The sequence below is a fragment of the Micropterus salmoides genome, unplaced genomic scaffold (genome assembly GCF_014851395.1).
Source record: "Micropterus salmoides isolate LMB-PRFRI ecotype aquatic unplaced genomic scaffold, ASM1485139v1 Ms_hic_scaffold_5, whole genome shotgun sequence".
Taxonomy (NCBI): Eukaryota; Metazoa; Chordata; class Actinopteri; order Centrarchiformes; family Centrarchidae; genus Micropterus; species Micropterus salmoides.
The window spans coordinates 10,782,726-10,799,110 of NW_024044237.1; the positions used below are offsets into that span (position 1 = coordinate 10,782,726).

Below are 16,385 nucleotides of genomic sequence, written 5' to 3' on the forward strand. Positions count from 1 at the left end.
AAGTCTCATGTAAGGGCAGTGTTTATTGAATGCCACTGAATCTGCTATTATAATACACTTAGTGGCACACAACTAATAGAAACCAGAATCATTTGTGAGGAGTTTATGCTCCTTTGTGGACAGAATTGCTGTTTTTGTGACTGATGAACACCAAGTAATATAATGGATTCATAGTATTCGCCATTCATGATTTTTTTTTTCATTCACTACAACCTCCCCCTCACCCCCCTTCACCCGTTCCACCCACGTCCTCTATCTTTCTCCTTACCCCCCACCCCACCTACCCACTGTGTGCCTCCCACCCACCTGCTTCCTCGACTGCTATGACTCAGTCCTCTTCCAGCTGAGGGTACAAGAGGATAAATACCTTGATGAAAAACAGCCAAGAAAACCATTTTACTCAAAGAAATAGAGTAATTGGCAAGGCAAGTGGCTGCTGCATCTTTAGTTCTAATGCCACCCACTACACACACACCTCCAATCCCCCCCTCATAAGAAATGCACACACACACACACACACATCGCCCCCACATTGAAATTGATTCACTCTTATATATATATCAGCTAATTCATCCTTAACAGCAAAATTGGGAAGGCAGTGAGGAGTGTTTCAAAAATAGTTTTTCATTTCTCTAGATAGAAGTCTGTGTCGTCACGACTCTGTGACATGGATGGATGATTTCTTAAAGGCAGACTTGCCAAATACATGCCATACATGGAGCCTGAATCAGAAAACCGTGAGGAATCAAACCTGTCAGTCATAATACTTATTCCACTAACAACTTCAATCCATCTGTGCTTTTTTCAGGCTGTACCATCATTACCTTAACTCCTTTTAGTTAAGTCATCAGTCCAAATCGTGCAGTGATGCAGAATATAGTGAGAAACGATTTCCTGAATGGTCTGATTGTCTCTTAGGGATCAAATTCATGCCGGAACCTGTGGATCACTGAGACCTTGCTATGTTAATTATAATTTAATTAATTATGCAAAAATAAGTACGGCATAATGGATCATAATTTTAGCCATGCGACAGAAAAAAAAGCTTGCGTAACAGGCAATCAATCAGGCGGACAGAAAGACAGATTTACAACAGAGTGAGAGGTACAGGCAGCACAGCTATCAAAATGAAACGCAGCCTGTAAAAATAGTTGTCATCGATGCTGTCTCGATGCTGCTTATTACCCATAAATATTTGCACCTGCATATATATGTTTTTAAAAGTTTTAGTAGTTTTTTCGCTTCGATTTTTGAAAAGCTAACAAGAAATAAACTGTAACCAACCAAGTTTGTTTGGTATGATTTCTGAGGCGTCTGCCATTTGCCTTTTCAGTAGCTAGCTAGCTGACTCTAAGGCTTGTGACTGACAGCCAGAAGAGATGCAAAATGGCATGCTGATGTCACACGTTGACCTAAGTGCTGCTCTTAAAGGCTGTTCAAAACCAATGTTTATAGAGATGCCTTCACTCGAAAGTTATGCCTTCTGAGGCACCTGTCTATTGCAATACCGAGGCAGCGAGGCAACTGCCTTCTGTTTTGAACAGAGCCTCCAAATGTTTGACAGAAAGCCTGCATTACAAACTGCAGATGTGGAGTTTGAAAGATGGTGGTGTTTTCACTGTGCACAATTATTAGGCAAGTTAGTATTTTGACCATATCATTTTTATGCATACTTTCCAACTCCAAGCTGTATAAAGTTGAATGCTTATTGGATTTAAGTATATCAGGTGATGTGTATTTGTGTAATTAGGGAGGGTGTGGCCTAAGGAGATCAACACCTTATATCAAGGTGTGCATAATTATTAGGCAACTTCATTACCTCAGGTAAATGGGCCAAAAGAGACATTTTAATTGACACTGAAAAGTAAAAATTGTAAAAAGCCTTTCAGCCTTTTAGAGGCAAGACCAACGGACACTCAAATGTTTTGTTGCTAATAGTCAACTGGGGCATACAGAGAGGCTGGTGAACGAGTACAGCCAAATCTCGGCAGGACATTGGCACAACACCGACTGCCTTCTCCTGATTTTAGAAGACCTACACAAAGACAGGTGCCAGAGGCAGAAAGGGGACAGGTGGGAGACCACTTGCCAATATATGTGATCACATGGGACAATGTGGCATTCCACCATTCCCGTGCACACACACGGTCTCAGCCTGGAAATGGAAGTGCTTTGGTAGACATAGTGGATTGTGTTAGTGTATTATTGTATTTTGAAAATTAGTGTTGGAGTTTAGTTTACAATGCGTGATTTTGAGCATGAAATTAACAGTTTTGCCAATTGTGTGTTGGTGTGTTAAGAGTTTAGGAAACTTGTTAAAAGTATTAAAAGGATTGTCATAGCGATCATCACCAAATCAAATTTCATGTAATGTGATTCTGAGCTTATCGTTTTGGATGTTATAACTTGGCTGTTATTTTGGAGCTTTGCAGGCGGCCTCTATGCTTGGGGTATTGCACAATCGTGCAATTGTCATTTCCGCTTAGTGCACAACAGCAGTTTTTGATTTCACACTGCCCTGTCGAAATCAACGCACTAAGCAAATAAGTACATAAAGTACGCCGTGTACTGCATGTAAGTGTACTAAAGTAGGTAGATAGCTGCGAACCTGGGGCTGTCTTGTGGGTGCTGAGGACGTTTGTGACCCACACAGGTGTGGAGGTTCTAAAGCCAAGGCTTTGAGGACACTTTCTAGTGTGCAAAAGACAGGACAGTCTCTCTGTAATCATCACTTCCTCCAAATATCTTTGAGGCACACTAGGTCAGAGAACACACATTTCACCCTGATGATACTCATACTCGTAAACAGTAGACATATTATCTGTACTTGTTTCAGCCGAGTACTTGCTCAATCCTACTTAGGGGGATGACGAGGTAGGCAAAGGTCAATACCAGAACAGGCATTCCAAATCAGGCAAACAAATGGGAAGCAGACAAAATCGTAAACAAAGCAAAGGTCCAAATACAAGAGAACAAATCACAAGGAAAGGCTGGGAAGTATAGAGGACAAAGATGAACTGGCGCTGAGACTTCTTCTTCTGTTACGTTTTATGGCAGTTGGCATCCATAAGTGTTGCATTACCACCAACTGCTGGATTGTAGCAGCTTCACCATGCGAACAATTTACAGTTACCAACCAAAATGATCCCATTCTGGACTTTCTATTCCATTCTACACTAAACAAAATTATAAATGCAACACTTTTGTTTTTGCCCCCATTCATCATGAGCTGAACTCAAAGATTTAAGACTTTCTCTATGTACACAAAAGGCCTATTTTTCTCAAATATTGTTCACAAATCTGTCAGAATGTGTGTTAGTGAGCACTTCTTCTCTGCCGAGATAATCCATCCACCTCACAGGTGTGGCATATCAAGATGCTGATCAGACAGCATGGGTATTGCACAGGTGTGCCTTAGGCTGGCCACAATAAAAGGCCACTCGAAAATGTGCAGTTCCAGGAAACCAGTCAGTATCTGGCATGACCACCATTTGCCTTTGATGTTTGAGTTCAGCTCATGATGAATGGCGGCAAAAAATATAATTTTGTTCAGTATATAACTCAGATCCAATTGTCTGAGTTGACTCAAATCCTTCCCTCGGTGTAACATCCAGATCTTCTCCACATGTCCATAACGTTCAAGAATCTCCTCGCAGCATCTGGCACCATCTTAATCCTTTCTGACCTTCCCTGTATTTCAACAGCACAATTTATAACAATGCTCCCTTCCCTTTCAGTTCCTGTTTCTTTGGCACTGCCACAATTTCATCATTTCTCTCCAGCTTCAGCACATGACAATCCCTTTTCTGTTTTGATCTTATTAATTTCTTTGATTCTTTTAGGACACTGTGCTGACCCCATATAGTGATTTCCCTCTCTGTGCAGGCACTTAGCTTGCTCTTTTCTTTTTTTTTTCTTTTTTTTTTTATTTAACCTTTATTTAACCAGGAAGTCCCATTGAGATTCAGAATATCTTTTACAAGAGAGACCTGGCCAATTTAGCAGCCAAATCACAACAAATGCATACATAATAAACACCAAGTTACATTTTCATGATAAAAGAAGTACAAAATGTTACAAAACACAATGAGACTCTCAAGAAAAACAAGAACATGTCTCCATCACAACATTCTTTACAGTAGTTTTAAATTCATTAATGGACATAAGGGTTTCTAACTTTAGCTCTTTCTGTAGATTATTCCACCCCCAAGGTGCTGAATAAGAGAAAGCAGTTCTTCCCAATTCGGTTGCAACTCGTGCCACGTTAAAAAGCAACCACTTTGAGGAGCGTACCAGAGCAGACAGAGGAGGTTACAGAGGTACAGTGGAAGTTTGCCAAGTATAGCTTTATAAATAAAGATATACCAGTGCTGTTGTCTACGAATTGTAAGTGATGTCTAACCAACTAAATCATAAAGAATGCAGTGATGGGTGAGGGACTTTGTATTTGTTATGAATCGTACTGATGCATGGTAAACTGAATCAACATGGAAGATGCAGCATGCATGTACAATATATCTCCATAATCAATTACAGACAGAAAAGTAGCTTCCACAAGTTTCTTCTTAGCACTAAAAGTAAAACAAGATTTGTTTCTGAAATAAAAGCCAAGCTTGACTTTAAGTTTCTTGACTAAAGCAGTAATATGTTCATTGAAGGAGAGCTTATCATCTATCCATATCCCCAAGTACTTGTATGAAGACACTCTCTCAATTGATTTCCCATCTAAGGACAAGAGGCCACAGTTGTCAAATAGCTGTGCTTGAGCTTTTGAGAAGACCATAAACTTTGTTTTCTGTGTATTTAAAACCAGTTTTAGACTCAATAATGTATTTTGAAATGCCTGAAATGCAGTCTGAAGTTCCTGCACTGCTGCTGAAATGGTGGAAGCCTGGGTGTAAACCACTGTATCATCAGCGTATAAATATAATTTGGCTTGAACATCTCTATCCAAATCATTTATAAAAATTGAAAACAGAATGGGTCCTAAGATTGATCCTTGAGGGACACCTTTGGTTATCTCAAGAAAATCAGATTTATAACCTTCAGCACAAACACATTGAGTACGATCTACAAGATAATTTTGGAACCATGCAGCAGCCTTCTCACTTAAACCAACTGAACGTAGTTTGGTCAATAACAATCCATGATCAACTGAATCAAATGCCTTAGAAAGATCAACAAATAATGCAGCAGAATGTTGCTTCTTCTCTAAGGCCCCAATAATATCATTTGTCACTAATGTAGCAGCAGTGATAGTGCTATGGCCACTTCTGAACCCTGACTGAAAATTATTTAAAATGTTTTTGTCAGCTAAATACTGTTTTAACTGTAAATTCACAACTGATTCCAAGATCTTTGACAGAACAGAGAGTTTTGATATTGGACGGTAATTATTCAGTTCTGATGGGTCTCCACCTTTATGTAAAGGGAGGACATAGGCTGCTTTCCAACTTTTGGGAATGGAGTTGGAAAGAAGACTCAAATGAAAAATATGCGCTACAGGCTCAGCAATAATATCAGCTGACACTTTTAACAGAAAGGGATCCAGATTATCTGGACCTGCAGACTTTTTGTGATCAATGTCTCTGAGGGCTTTATGAACTTCTGACACTGAAATTGGTTTAAAATTAAAGTATTCCCGATTTACATTTTCAGATGCTGACATGGCAAGACATGGGACAGATTTATTTATGGTTTGATCAAATATGAATCCAGCCTGAATAAAGTGTTTATTAAACTGACTGACTATAGCTGCTTTGTCTTTTATTTCATCTGAACCAATGGGAATCTGTTCAGGGAGGTCTGAGGTCACACGTGCACCTGACAAAGATTTAACTGATTTCCAAAACTTTAAAGGGTTGTTTAAGTTTTCTGTGATTGACTTCAAATAAAACTCAGATTTGGACTTTCTAATCATCAAAGTACACTTGTTTCTTACAGATGAAAAATGCTTAAATGCAGTCCAATCAGCAGAAGAGATGGAGAATCTAGCTTGTGCCCACATTTTATTTCTCAAACATATTAGCTCTGATAGGCTGTCTGAGAACCAAGGGTTGTCCTTACCACTGATCCTAAACTTTTTGATTGGTACATGTTTATTTACAATGGAAATTAAATTTGAATGAAAAAAATCCCATGCCATTTCAGCATCTGAAAACAAAGACACCCTGCTGAGACATCACTGTGATACAGATCATGCAGAAAAGCCAGTTGTTCACAACTTTTAAAATGTCTTTTTAGGATGATGCATGGTTTTACCTTGGGGATTTTTGTATTTCTTACACAAGCAACTGCACAATGGTCAGTGACGTCATTACAAAATACGGCAGTTGAGGTATATTTATGAACTGAATTTGGTATGATTAAATCAAGGAGAGTAGATTTTATTTCTGCCTTGGATTTATTCTTGTTGGTTAATTAATAAGTTGCACTAAGTTTAGGTCATTACATAAGTCTTTAAAACAATCAGAGTTCCCAGAAAACCAGTCCCAATTCATATCACCCATAAGAATAAATTCAGAGTCATTAATTTCATGTAATATTTCGGATATAGATTTGAAGGCATCCTTTGAGGCAGATGGAGGTCTATAGCACCCAACTACTGTAATATCAGAGTCTTTTGAGATATTCACTTTCACGGTCAGAATTTCAAACTGTTTAGCTTTACTTAGTGACAGGGTTACAGAGCTTATAAACTTAGATTTCACATATATGGCAACCCCACCTCCTTTGCCAACCCGGTCAGTTCTATAAACTTTATAACCTTCAATAGAAATAAGTTCATCAGATACAGATTTTTTAAGCCAGGTTTCAGAGATAATAATGATATCAGCATTGGTTGTATTAGCCCAGATCTTGATCATATCCATTTTAGGGACAAGGCTTCAAACGTTTAAATGTATAAAACCAAGGCCATGTCTGCTTTTGAAATCTGAAGGAGTGACTAAGGATTGCAAAGTGTTAGGAGGACCAGGAACAGGACCAGGATTGGGCTGAATATTACCAGATAACATCAATAAAAGCATAATCATACAACGTAGTTATTGTTTGGCTGGGTAATATTTGTCATTACCACTGTCCTCTATGAACTGAGAAAAAAAGTAATCTGAGACAATAAAATAGTCATTTAACAGCAGTAGGTTCTGGAGATACAGGGTCTTATTAACTTGTGAACAGTTTTTTTGGTTACACAGGTTGATTTTCTGGCGGTATATCTCATAATGACTTGTAGATGAAGTTGAGAAATTACCATAATTTAACTGTATTAATATACTGCTTCTCATTTTGGGCATATTAAGTTCATCTAGTACAGGGCTGGACTGTATAAGTATGAAGAGTATAAACAAATGCATGATGTCAAGTTACCAGGTTTAGTTGAAGACAGCCTTAACAGGGGTGAACAGTAGCTTGGGGTCAAAAAGTCAGGGCTACAGGATGGAGGCTAGCAGGGAGGCTTCCAGGTGATAGCTAGCAAGCAGGGCTAATAACAGCAGGCTAGGAGTAGGGCTATCAGTAGCAGGCTAGCAGCAGGGCATCCAGGTGGTGGCTAGCTAGTGGGGCTAGCAGCAGAGCATCCAGGAGGTGGCTAGCAAGTGGGGCTAGCAGCAGGACATCCAGGTGGTAGCTAGCAGCAGGGCATCCAGGTGGTGGCTACCAAGTGGGGCTTGCAGCAGGGCATCCAGGTGGTGACTAGCAAGCAGGGCTATCAGCAGCAGGCTAAGAAGCAGGGCTACCGACAGCAGGCTAGCAGCAGAGCTACCAGTAGCAGGGTAGCAGCAGGGCATCCTGGAGGTGGCTAGCAAGCAGGGCTACCTTTGCAATCCTCCATATTGCAGTTGTCTATTCCACATCTTCTTACTTCATTACATACTGCAACAACGTGTCCATATTCCTGACAGCAGAAACATATGAGAGGAGCTCTCTGCTATGGCCTTACCATGTAACACACATAGTCATGATACACTCTTTCTGGAAATTCCCCATCAAAAGTCAAACACACCAAATTACCTGCCAGCTTCAACCCTTTTTGGAATCTTGTCTTCTTCTTGCATCACACACATCTTCGACATCCCAAAATGACTTGGCCTCCACTGACAGTGGCACGTAACTTACCACACCCTTCTTCTTTTCTTCTGGTCTGAGTGGGAAGCAAGTCATACTGCTATAATTTCCAAATTCACAACTCTTATCTCTCTGAAACTTTCTGACCTCATGTGGTCCTTTCCTATTTTGCTCCTGGTAGTGAGACAAGGGAACACACAGACAAAAAAAGGGAAGGATAACGAGGCGGAGGTGAAATAATTTAGGGAGGAGCAGACAAAGGGCCTTTCTCATTTCCAAAATTTCTGTCTCCTCGACTCCTCGATCCTCGAGCGTGTGTACGGGAAATCAATCTCAGCGCGCCATGTTGAAGGACATCTCAATTCCTAAAATGCACATCGAGGAGTCGATGGAGGTGGAAATTTGGGAAACGAGAATGGCCCAAAATCACAGATGGGAAAACAAACAAAGGCAGGAAGAAATGTTACACAAGACACATGAGGAAGGACCCTTTAAGCATAAAACAGGAAATACATAACTAAAACCCAAAACCATGACCTACCTACAGTAACCACCTAGACTAGACAAATTTTGACATTTATGGTAAAGCTTTTGTACTGCATTCATTTTACACCAAAGAACCAATAAAGATAAGAAGAAAATTTCACCCAAACTCAGAAATATAAAATACAACAATATTATTTATTGTACTACGTCAAATCTTTCCATGTCATTCTTTTTGGCTGGACTGCAACAGTTCGGCCAGCCCTATAAATACAAAAGTCTGTGACTGACTGATTGACTGGATTCTATAAAGTAATTGCAAAAACATTTCCAACAGAAGACTTCTGCTGTGCTAAGAAGGTGATGATGAATATCAGATGGATCCAAGTTTCGTTAAGCATATCTTAGCAATCGAGAAAAACTGTATAAGGGAGACGGTAATGCAAATGATTTGTGAACTAAACCCACGCGGAACCTTGTCTCGGACATGCAGGTTTATTAGATACTACTTATACTACTCTATTCTGAACGATGCTGCAGAAAAGAACAGGAGGAGGAAATTAACTTCTCAAGGCAACGCTTTTTCAATAAAGCCAAAGGCCTAAACGATTGGCCAGTTAGCCATCTAAAAGACTTCCTTGCAGTGACCATTCTAGTTAATTTTAACACATGCACAGAGCGTCATCAGTTGTCTTGCAGCGAAGCAACCAATCACAGCAGTGTAGAGTTTGGAGCACCCCTCCAGCTGATCCATTCTACAACCTTAATACATCCGTTGACTAAACTCTGTACTAAGTATTGTCCCACCCTTTCGCAATCTGAAATGTCATTGTGTTTTGTGAAATGTTCTGTTGTTTTAACCCTCAGGGCCACCATAGTTATGTAGTTATACATGCAGGCCTATAATAATCATAGATTCTTCTGACTCTTGTGCCTTCAGCCTTATGAATGATGCCACATGTTTGCCTTTATGTGAAAACATTTAAGACTGCCGTTCTCTGGTTACTATGGTACATAACTGATTTTTGCTGTATGAATGAGAGAAATGAGAGCCTGACATCATCGGCCAGGTCACAGATGACAACCAGATCTGTGTGCTCATGTTTGTATTTGGTGGTGGGGGGGTTGTGTGTGCTGATGTTTATGCCTGTTATCCGTAGGACTGCTGCTGTTTGCAGTGAAGCATGTATTAGCATGGGACTGGAGGAGGAGGGAGAGTGTCTCGCTGTTTGTGTGTGTGTGTGTGTGTGTGTGTGTGTGTGTGTGTGTGTGTGTGTTTCTACACTGATTGACGTCACGGACTCCCACTCATTTCCATCTTGTCTGAGTGCACGGAGAGAATAGATCCCCATCTGCATCCAGCTCTTCTCCCCCTGCACCCTTCCTCCCCTCTCTTTGCCCCCCCCCCCCCTTCCTCACCTCCCAGTACTTCCTCTCCTTCTCACCCTGCCTCTTCCCATTTACTCGCTCTTTTACATACCACCCCTGTAGTGTGCACCCAGCCCCACAGATCGACAAGACAGTCGAACACAATACAAAAACAACACAATTTCAGACAGCAAGACAGCAACATCCTCTCAGAGTAGGATATTACAGGACCTTAAACATCTGTTGATATCAAGCAGCACTAACGTCCAGTCTGGTGGGAGAACATTTGACAGGCTTTGTCACACCAAATGTCAATGTGTAGCCTACCTGTTGGTAACTTGTGTGTGTGCATACTGTCCTCTTGCTACTGTATGTGTGTGTGTAAGCATGTGCAAAAGTGTGACGTTCTTTCCACAACAAATGCTCATCCACATTCACACACTGGTATCCCTGGTGACGACAGGACATCATTTAAATCACTTCCTCGTAAAAGGTCATCCTCATCCTTTACGCAGAGAATCCCCCCCCCCCTAACAGTCAGTCAGGCATTCACACACACACACACACACACACACACACACACACACACACACACACACACACATTCAGCCCATCCTGCCTGCCAGACCCTGAAAAGAATGAGGTGGACAGACAGTGCATGCAAACGGATGAGTTTGGGGAGGAGACAGTGGCTGGAAGTGCGTGGGATGACAGAATAGGATATGCACATGTTTAAAAAGGGAAATGGAGCTATTTTAGTCAACAAATCATAACCCATAAGAGAGAGTTAGAGAGGATGGAATGAGAGTGCACGCTGGGTGTTTGCGGCTGAGGCGCAACTCCCTTGTGGTTACTAGACAGTGAAAAGAGACAGAAGAGGATGAACTGCAGACAAGCAGGCATACTGGAAGGTGGTCAGACAGACAGTAAAGCAGGCAGACAAATATTCAGCTCAGGCAGCGTGCACAGACGAAAGATAAAATAACATTGTAGTAATTACCTCTTTGATGTCAGAATGCCTCGGGAGACGGTTGTGTGTCTGCGCGCGCGTCTGCATCAAGCCGTTAACGAGTAAGAGGGTTGATCACAGGAGACAGGGTGAATAGACGGATCAATGAAGGTGAAGGGGCCTAGGAATATCACAAGGACTGCGAGGATGAAAGAAGGTGGCGCGGGAAAGAGAAACCACCATGGCTGAGATCAGAAACTTTCTGTCTGATCAATAATGTATTTCCTTTTATTTGCCGCTCACATCACTGCACTTCACCAACAGACCTCACACAGAGGATGCTGAATTCTCAGCCGGGGCTTGAGAACTTGCTCTTAATTGAACCTTCTGGTTGAATAGGCCTACAGCTTAAAGTAAACAAATATGAACACGATGCTGACAGATGATTAAAAGAAAGTATGAGGGGGGATGTTTTGAAAGCCTGGGGTGGATCCACTTTTAAGCGTTTGAAGATATGTCTCGTATTATTCAAAGATGCCTAGTAATATATATCGAGAATGAAACCCACTAATGTAAGCTTAATCAAAGCTCTCCATGGGCAAATCTAGCTGTGTTTGCAGGAATAAAGATAAGACAAGGCTGCCATCTAGTGGTGGCGCGATGCAGTAACGCTCTGCACGCAACAAAATATCGACAAAATGGAGCCCGGTGCACGGCCATGACAATGCAGGTCAGAGGGGCTGGAACTGCTGCACAAAACAGCGGAAGAAAATCAACGTAGCGTCATTTTGTGTGAAAAATTAAGGCAGTGATTCATAGTTAAAAGAACACTCTTTTTTTTACCTCGCATATTTTAAAGCACAGCAAAATGAGGGCTGGTCTTGAAAGATTACAGCAAAAATTGCATACACATTCACTCGCTGTCAATGCTGAAGGCAAATGCACACACACACACACACACACACACACACACACACACACACACACACACACACACACAAAGCTCAATCATACTGTGTTTGCTTAACAGACTACATGCATTTTCTCATGTCTGCTCCTGCCAGGCTTCTAACGTGAACGTTTGCATGCACCTTTCTATGCATGAACCGAATATAGAGCTCTTTCTACATGATGTTGCTGAGTGAAATCTGGGATGTTTTGTTCATCTGGGATGTGGGTCACAGCACTCACGCTTGAGTTCAGAGTTGAATCTGAGTGTGTGAAGCCTGCAGGGGAAAAAAGATGAAGGGTGGACAGACACTGTCTGCTCCTTAAGTGGGGTATAGGCTTCTGTAGGAAAAGATATACAGAGCATTCTATAACTTTATACAGGACAGGGGCCGTAAAAACAGGCCTGTTAGGCTTCATTATTGACCTTTATTAAGTTGTTGAGTATAGTAATATTTTAGTGATTCACAACGAGGGTGAATCACTATTTGAGGATAAAGAATGAAGAAGCAAATGTCCTCTAGTAAGACACACACCCCTTATCAGGAAATCATAGAATAGTGTCCCAACCCTGGTTGACCTTTCGCCGACCCGTCCTGCCAGCGGATTTGTACCAAGGAATAAAGACCTACAGTAAGTCTGGAGGATCAAAACACTTTAATTAGACAAAGCAAATAGGAGAAATAGTATGTATAGCCAGACGGCAGCTTCATAAGTAAATGTTGGATTTGTCTACAGCGAAATGACATTTCAGGTATGTTTCATTTAGTCAGAGGTCATGGCAACAGTGTGGATCCTGTTTTACATCTTGCATTTGTCAAACTGAACGCAGCCTGTGTATTAAAGTTGTGATTTTACACCTCCATTTATAGAATACTGTTAATAATAGAGACTGCAATAGAAGTAGGTTGAGTCCAGGTTTACGAGCTACAATATAGTTTTACCTTTGAGTTTTGAGGTTATATGTGTTACATTTACTTACAAAATGACCCATGTATGTTTAAGGCTGAGCTATTACTCCAGTTGACTTGCAGATGCATGCTTAACAAATTTAACAAACAAAAGTTAACAAATAAAACCTTTCCATTTCTCTGAAAGAAACAAACTGGAGACACTGATTCGAGGAAAATTCCCAGGACTTCGTTTTATTAAGAGAATTTCAGAACATAAGAGAGGGATCAGACACCTGCATTTGTCAGAGAAGGTTTCCAAATTTGATTGTTTTAAAAAAACCAGAGTGTTTAGAAAAGCTGACGTGACAGCGTGGATGGAGCAGGAGCTGTTTTACACGCAGGGTCGTCTAGGAGACAGGTTGGAGGCAATCGCTGTTCCCGGAATGTTTCACATGTTCGTCTTCCTCTTTCTTATGGACAACACACTTCAACACGCTGTTTTTTTTTTTAAAACACGATTTCAATGAAAAAAAAAAAACAAAAAAACAAGAGACAGAAGCAAAGGGAACTCACTGCACATTTAGAGGTCTAAAAGAATCACCCACATTAACATGGCTGAACCGTTAATAAAACATGGATAAAGGCTGAACTGTAGGGGGGAGGAAGGTCTAATCTGTGGAGGAAGAGGGGAGGAGGGTGGGAGATCGGGGGAAGGAGGAAAAACACAGGAATACACAACTCACAACATAGCCAATCCGGCAGGGACACACTTTCTACACCACACAAGCCTTCAACAATCATGAAATGCCATTTAAAAAAGATTTTAGTGTGTTCATCTTGCTTGCAGACACTTGATATGACCACTGCAAATCTGCAAGGCGCTCCATAATCAGCTTTGCTTTTTGTGCTAAAAATCTGTACGGATACTTATAAAATCATTGATAAAAATATTCCTCTGTTAACAATACGCCTTGGAGGGAAACCATGTGAGAGACTTGGGGGGGCTGGCTGGCTGGCTGGGGGTTCAGGGGAAGGGAGGGGTTTGTAGAGGAGGAGGAAGCTTGGGCAGTGGTGCTACTCGGACTTGGCCTCCTCCTTGGCCTCCTCGGGGGCTGCCTCCACCTGTGGGACAAAGCAGAAAGGCCAAGTTCAAAACTCTGAACCATTTTCACGCGGTTTTTGTACACGTAAAGTCTAAAACAACCAACTTCTCCTTCAGTTAAGAACTTTTTTCTCGTTGTCGAGTCTGCCCACCTCGTTGGTCTTGGCCTCTCCGTTCTCAGAGTGGTTTTCCTCGTTTGCCTCTGCCTCTGCATTCTCCTTCGCCTTCTTGGTTTTCTTGTCCTCCTTCTTATCATTCACAGCCTTTTCTTTCTGCAGGGGCCACACAACAGGCTGTTAAGCAGGCTGAATGTTCACACGCTACCTGTGTCTTCTGCTTTGTGATGCAAGTTAGTTCAGTAGTACGGCCTGTATCTCTTACCTTTGCTGCCTTCTTGGCCTTTGGCTCCGGCTTGGGTTGGGCCGGTTTCTGTGAAAAGGAAGAGAGAGGGATCAAGGAACAGCCACATTTGAATACGATAGTACTTTAGTTGCTACTTTACATTATGTTATGGTTTTTCTAAAGTTACTACAAGATTTTGGCTCCTATAACAGATTTTATAAATGGACACAGAATCAAACTGTTCCCTACAAGGAAACTTATTTTAATACAGACATTGTCTGAAGGTTTAGAACATTAATGTGACTGCCGCTGGAGTCAACTAAGGAATTTACATAATATTAAAACACTAAAAGTAATGTTCCTGAGAGCCTCTATTATGCCTGCTATTGGTTTTTATTAGGTTTTGTACCAGCCCTGTGCTTTTTACTCACAAACACCTCTAAACCATTTTTTATTTGTGTAATAGCACATTAAATTTGCTTTAAAGTATTACTGTACACTTAATTACTACATAATTCACTACTTACATAATCTTAACTAATTCTTACGCTTAATAATGTAAAACCTACATGTTTGGGAGTTGTGTAAGAATCACATTTAAGTATTTTATTAACAGAACACCTAACTCTATACCTGTTATTGCATCACTAAAAGCAAAATTTTGCTTTATCTCTTTAGTTACATACATGTGACTACTGTTAAGTAGTCTACCCTGCTTTAACCCCCCCCCCCGCATCTGTTCATGTAAATGAGTTTCTTGAGTTTGTGTGTGTGTCTTCTTACCGCTGATAACCGAGCTGATCTCCTCTGGGGCTGAAACAACAAAGACTGTTATCACGGGTGTTTTATTTTGATTGGAACTGTATTCAGGAAACACACATTTGAATTCAACACTAAAAGTACTTTTTTCCTGACAGTGCCCTCACACATCACACATACTGATTAAAATGGAAGTTTAATTGCATGTATGAGGTGTTATTGAACGTGCCCTCCGCTTACCTCCTCCTTTTCGCCTCCTTCTGTTCCCTGTGACTGAAAAACACAAATATAGCAGGTTAGAATCGAAAAAAATTTAAAAATAGCATTACTGAGAGGTTAAATGGTGTTTATATTAACAGGAAACTGTTGCCAAATGCTTCAGGCGCATATTACGAATAATTACAGACCTGCTGAAAAAACTTTTTTGTTTCATGTGAAAACTAAAATTTATTTGAAATACAGGTCATTTTAAAGGATTACAAGCCAGAAGTGTTGGGGCATTGCATGGTTTCAGTATTAGGCTGTGAGAACTCAGCCATGTGGGCCTCTGGAGCCATATTTTGAGGGCCCAGGCCCCGCTTTTCCCTCTCACTCCCCCATCTCTTTCTCTCATTCAATGCATGAAGCTCAGATTTGAAAGCTGGCGCGGGAGTCTTTGAGAAGGGGGAGGGACCTGCTGCCACGGCTCGCGCGCGCCACCCGGCGGCAGAGCCACGCCATCGCAGCCATTTGGGACTATGAACAAAGAGAGAAAATATACAATTTTATCGAAACGCGACGGCGAATGTTTATTTTTGCGGCCAAAATGCAAAGTAAAGGCACTAAAGCATTTTCTAGTGGCACTTTTAGCCGGTTTGGTGGCGAATTGGCGATAAGTGAAGCGTTTGTTCTCGGTAGGTCGGCGACGAAGGTGGACAAGAGCTGCAAAGCATGGCTGCTGCTTGTGCTTTAACTGCATGGAGACCGAAAGAGACTTCTGACTCTCCAAAGGACAGCGGCTGTCGGAAGAAAACCCGATTTATAAGCCGTGTCCGAGCAGGAAAATATTCATTCTAACACACAAAAAATGTACATTATATCTAGAAAATGGGCAAAAATTACCAGCGATATATAACGGTTATACATTGCGTTATAATTAAGTAATGTCTCAGAGGGATGTCTTCACAATCGTTTGCATTGCATTAATAGCTGATATACCCTTCAAACTATTTTTAGTATTTTGAGAATACGTACCTTTCTCTTGGGCATGTTGATCTCTTGTAGGTTTTCTTACAAATACAACTAAAAACTGTTTTTCTCTGTGGTTTCAGTGCATGTGAAGACGAGTGTCTCCCTTATGCTCGGCAGTGTAGTAAACACACTGGAACAGAGAGGCGAGTGGTTGAATGGGGGGAGGGGTGCGGCTAAAGGCATGATTGATAGGCTCTCGGCCAATGAGGTGACGCCATTCGGGTCTGCAGAACACTTGGAATTTTGG

General features: G+C 41.3%; 1 protein-coding gene across 1 annotated transcript; it reads right to left on the reverse strand.

Moving 5' to 3' along the window:
* Positions 1–12,930: 12,930 nt before the first annotated feature.
* Positions 12,931–16,296, reverse strand: LOC119888499 (non-histone chromosomal protein HMG-14A-like). Its single transcript, XM_038699076.1, has 6 exons — positions 16,142–16,296; positions 15,149–15,181; positions 14,933–14,962; positions 14,189–14,236; positions 13,960–14,079; positions 12,931–13,827 (listed from the first exon to the last, which is right to left on the reverse strand). Exons 1-6 carry the CDS (start codon positions 16,154–16,156, stop codon positions 13,780–13,782), a joined length of 294 nt encoding a protein of 97 aa, XP_038555004.1. The 5' UTR covers positions 16,157–16,296; the 3' UTR covers positions 12,931–13,779.
* Between the last annotated feature and the right edge of the window lie 89 nt (positions 16,297–16,385).

Excerpts from the sequence above, each read along its gene's own strand:
- LOC119888499 (XM_038699076.1), bottom strand. Across the intron at positions 14,237-14,932 it reads GATCAGCTCGGTTATCAGCG|AAACCGGCCCAACCCAAGCC; the intron begins GTAAGAAGACAC and ends TCCTTTTCACAG. Across the intron at positions 14,080-14,188 it reads AGGCCAAGAAGGCAGCAAAG|AAAGAAAAGGCTGTGAATGA; the intron begins GTAAGAGATACA and ends TGGCCCCTGCAG.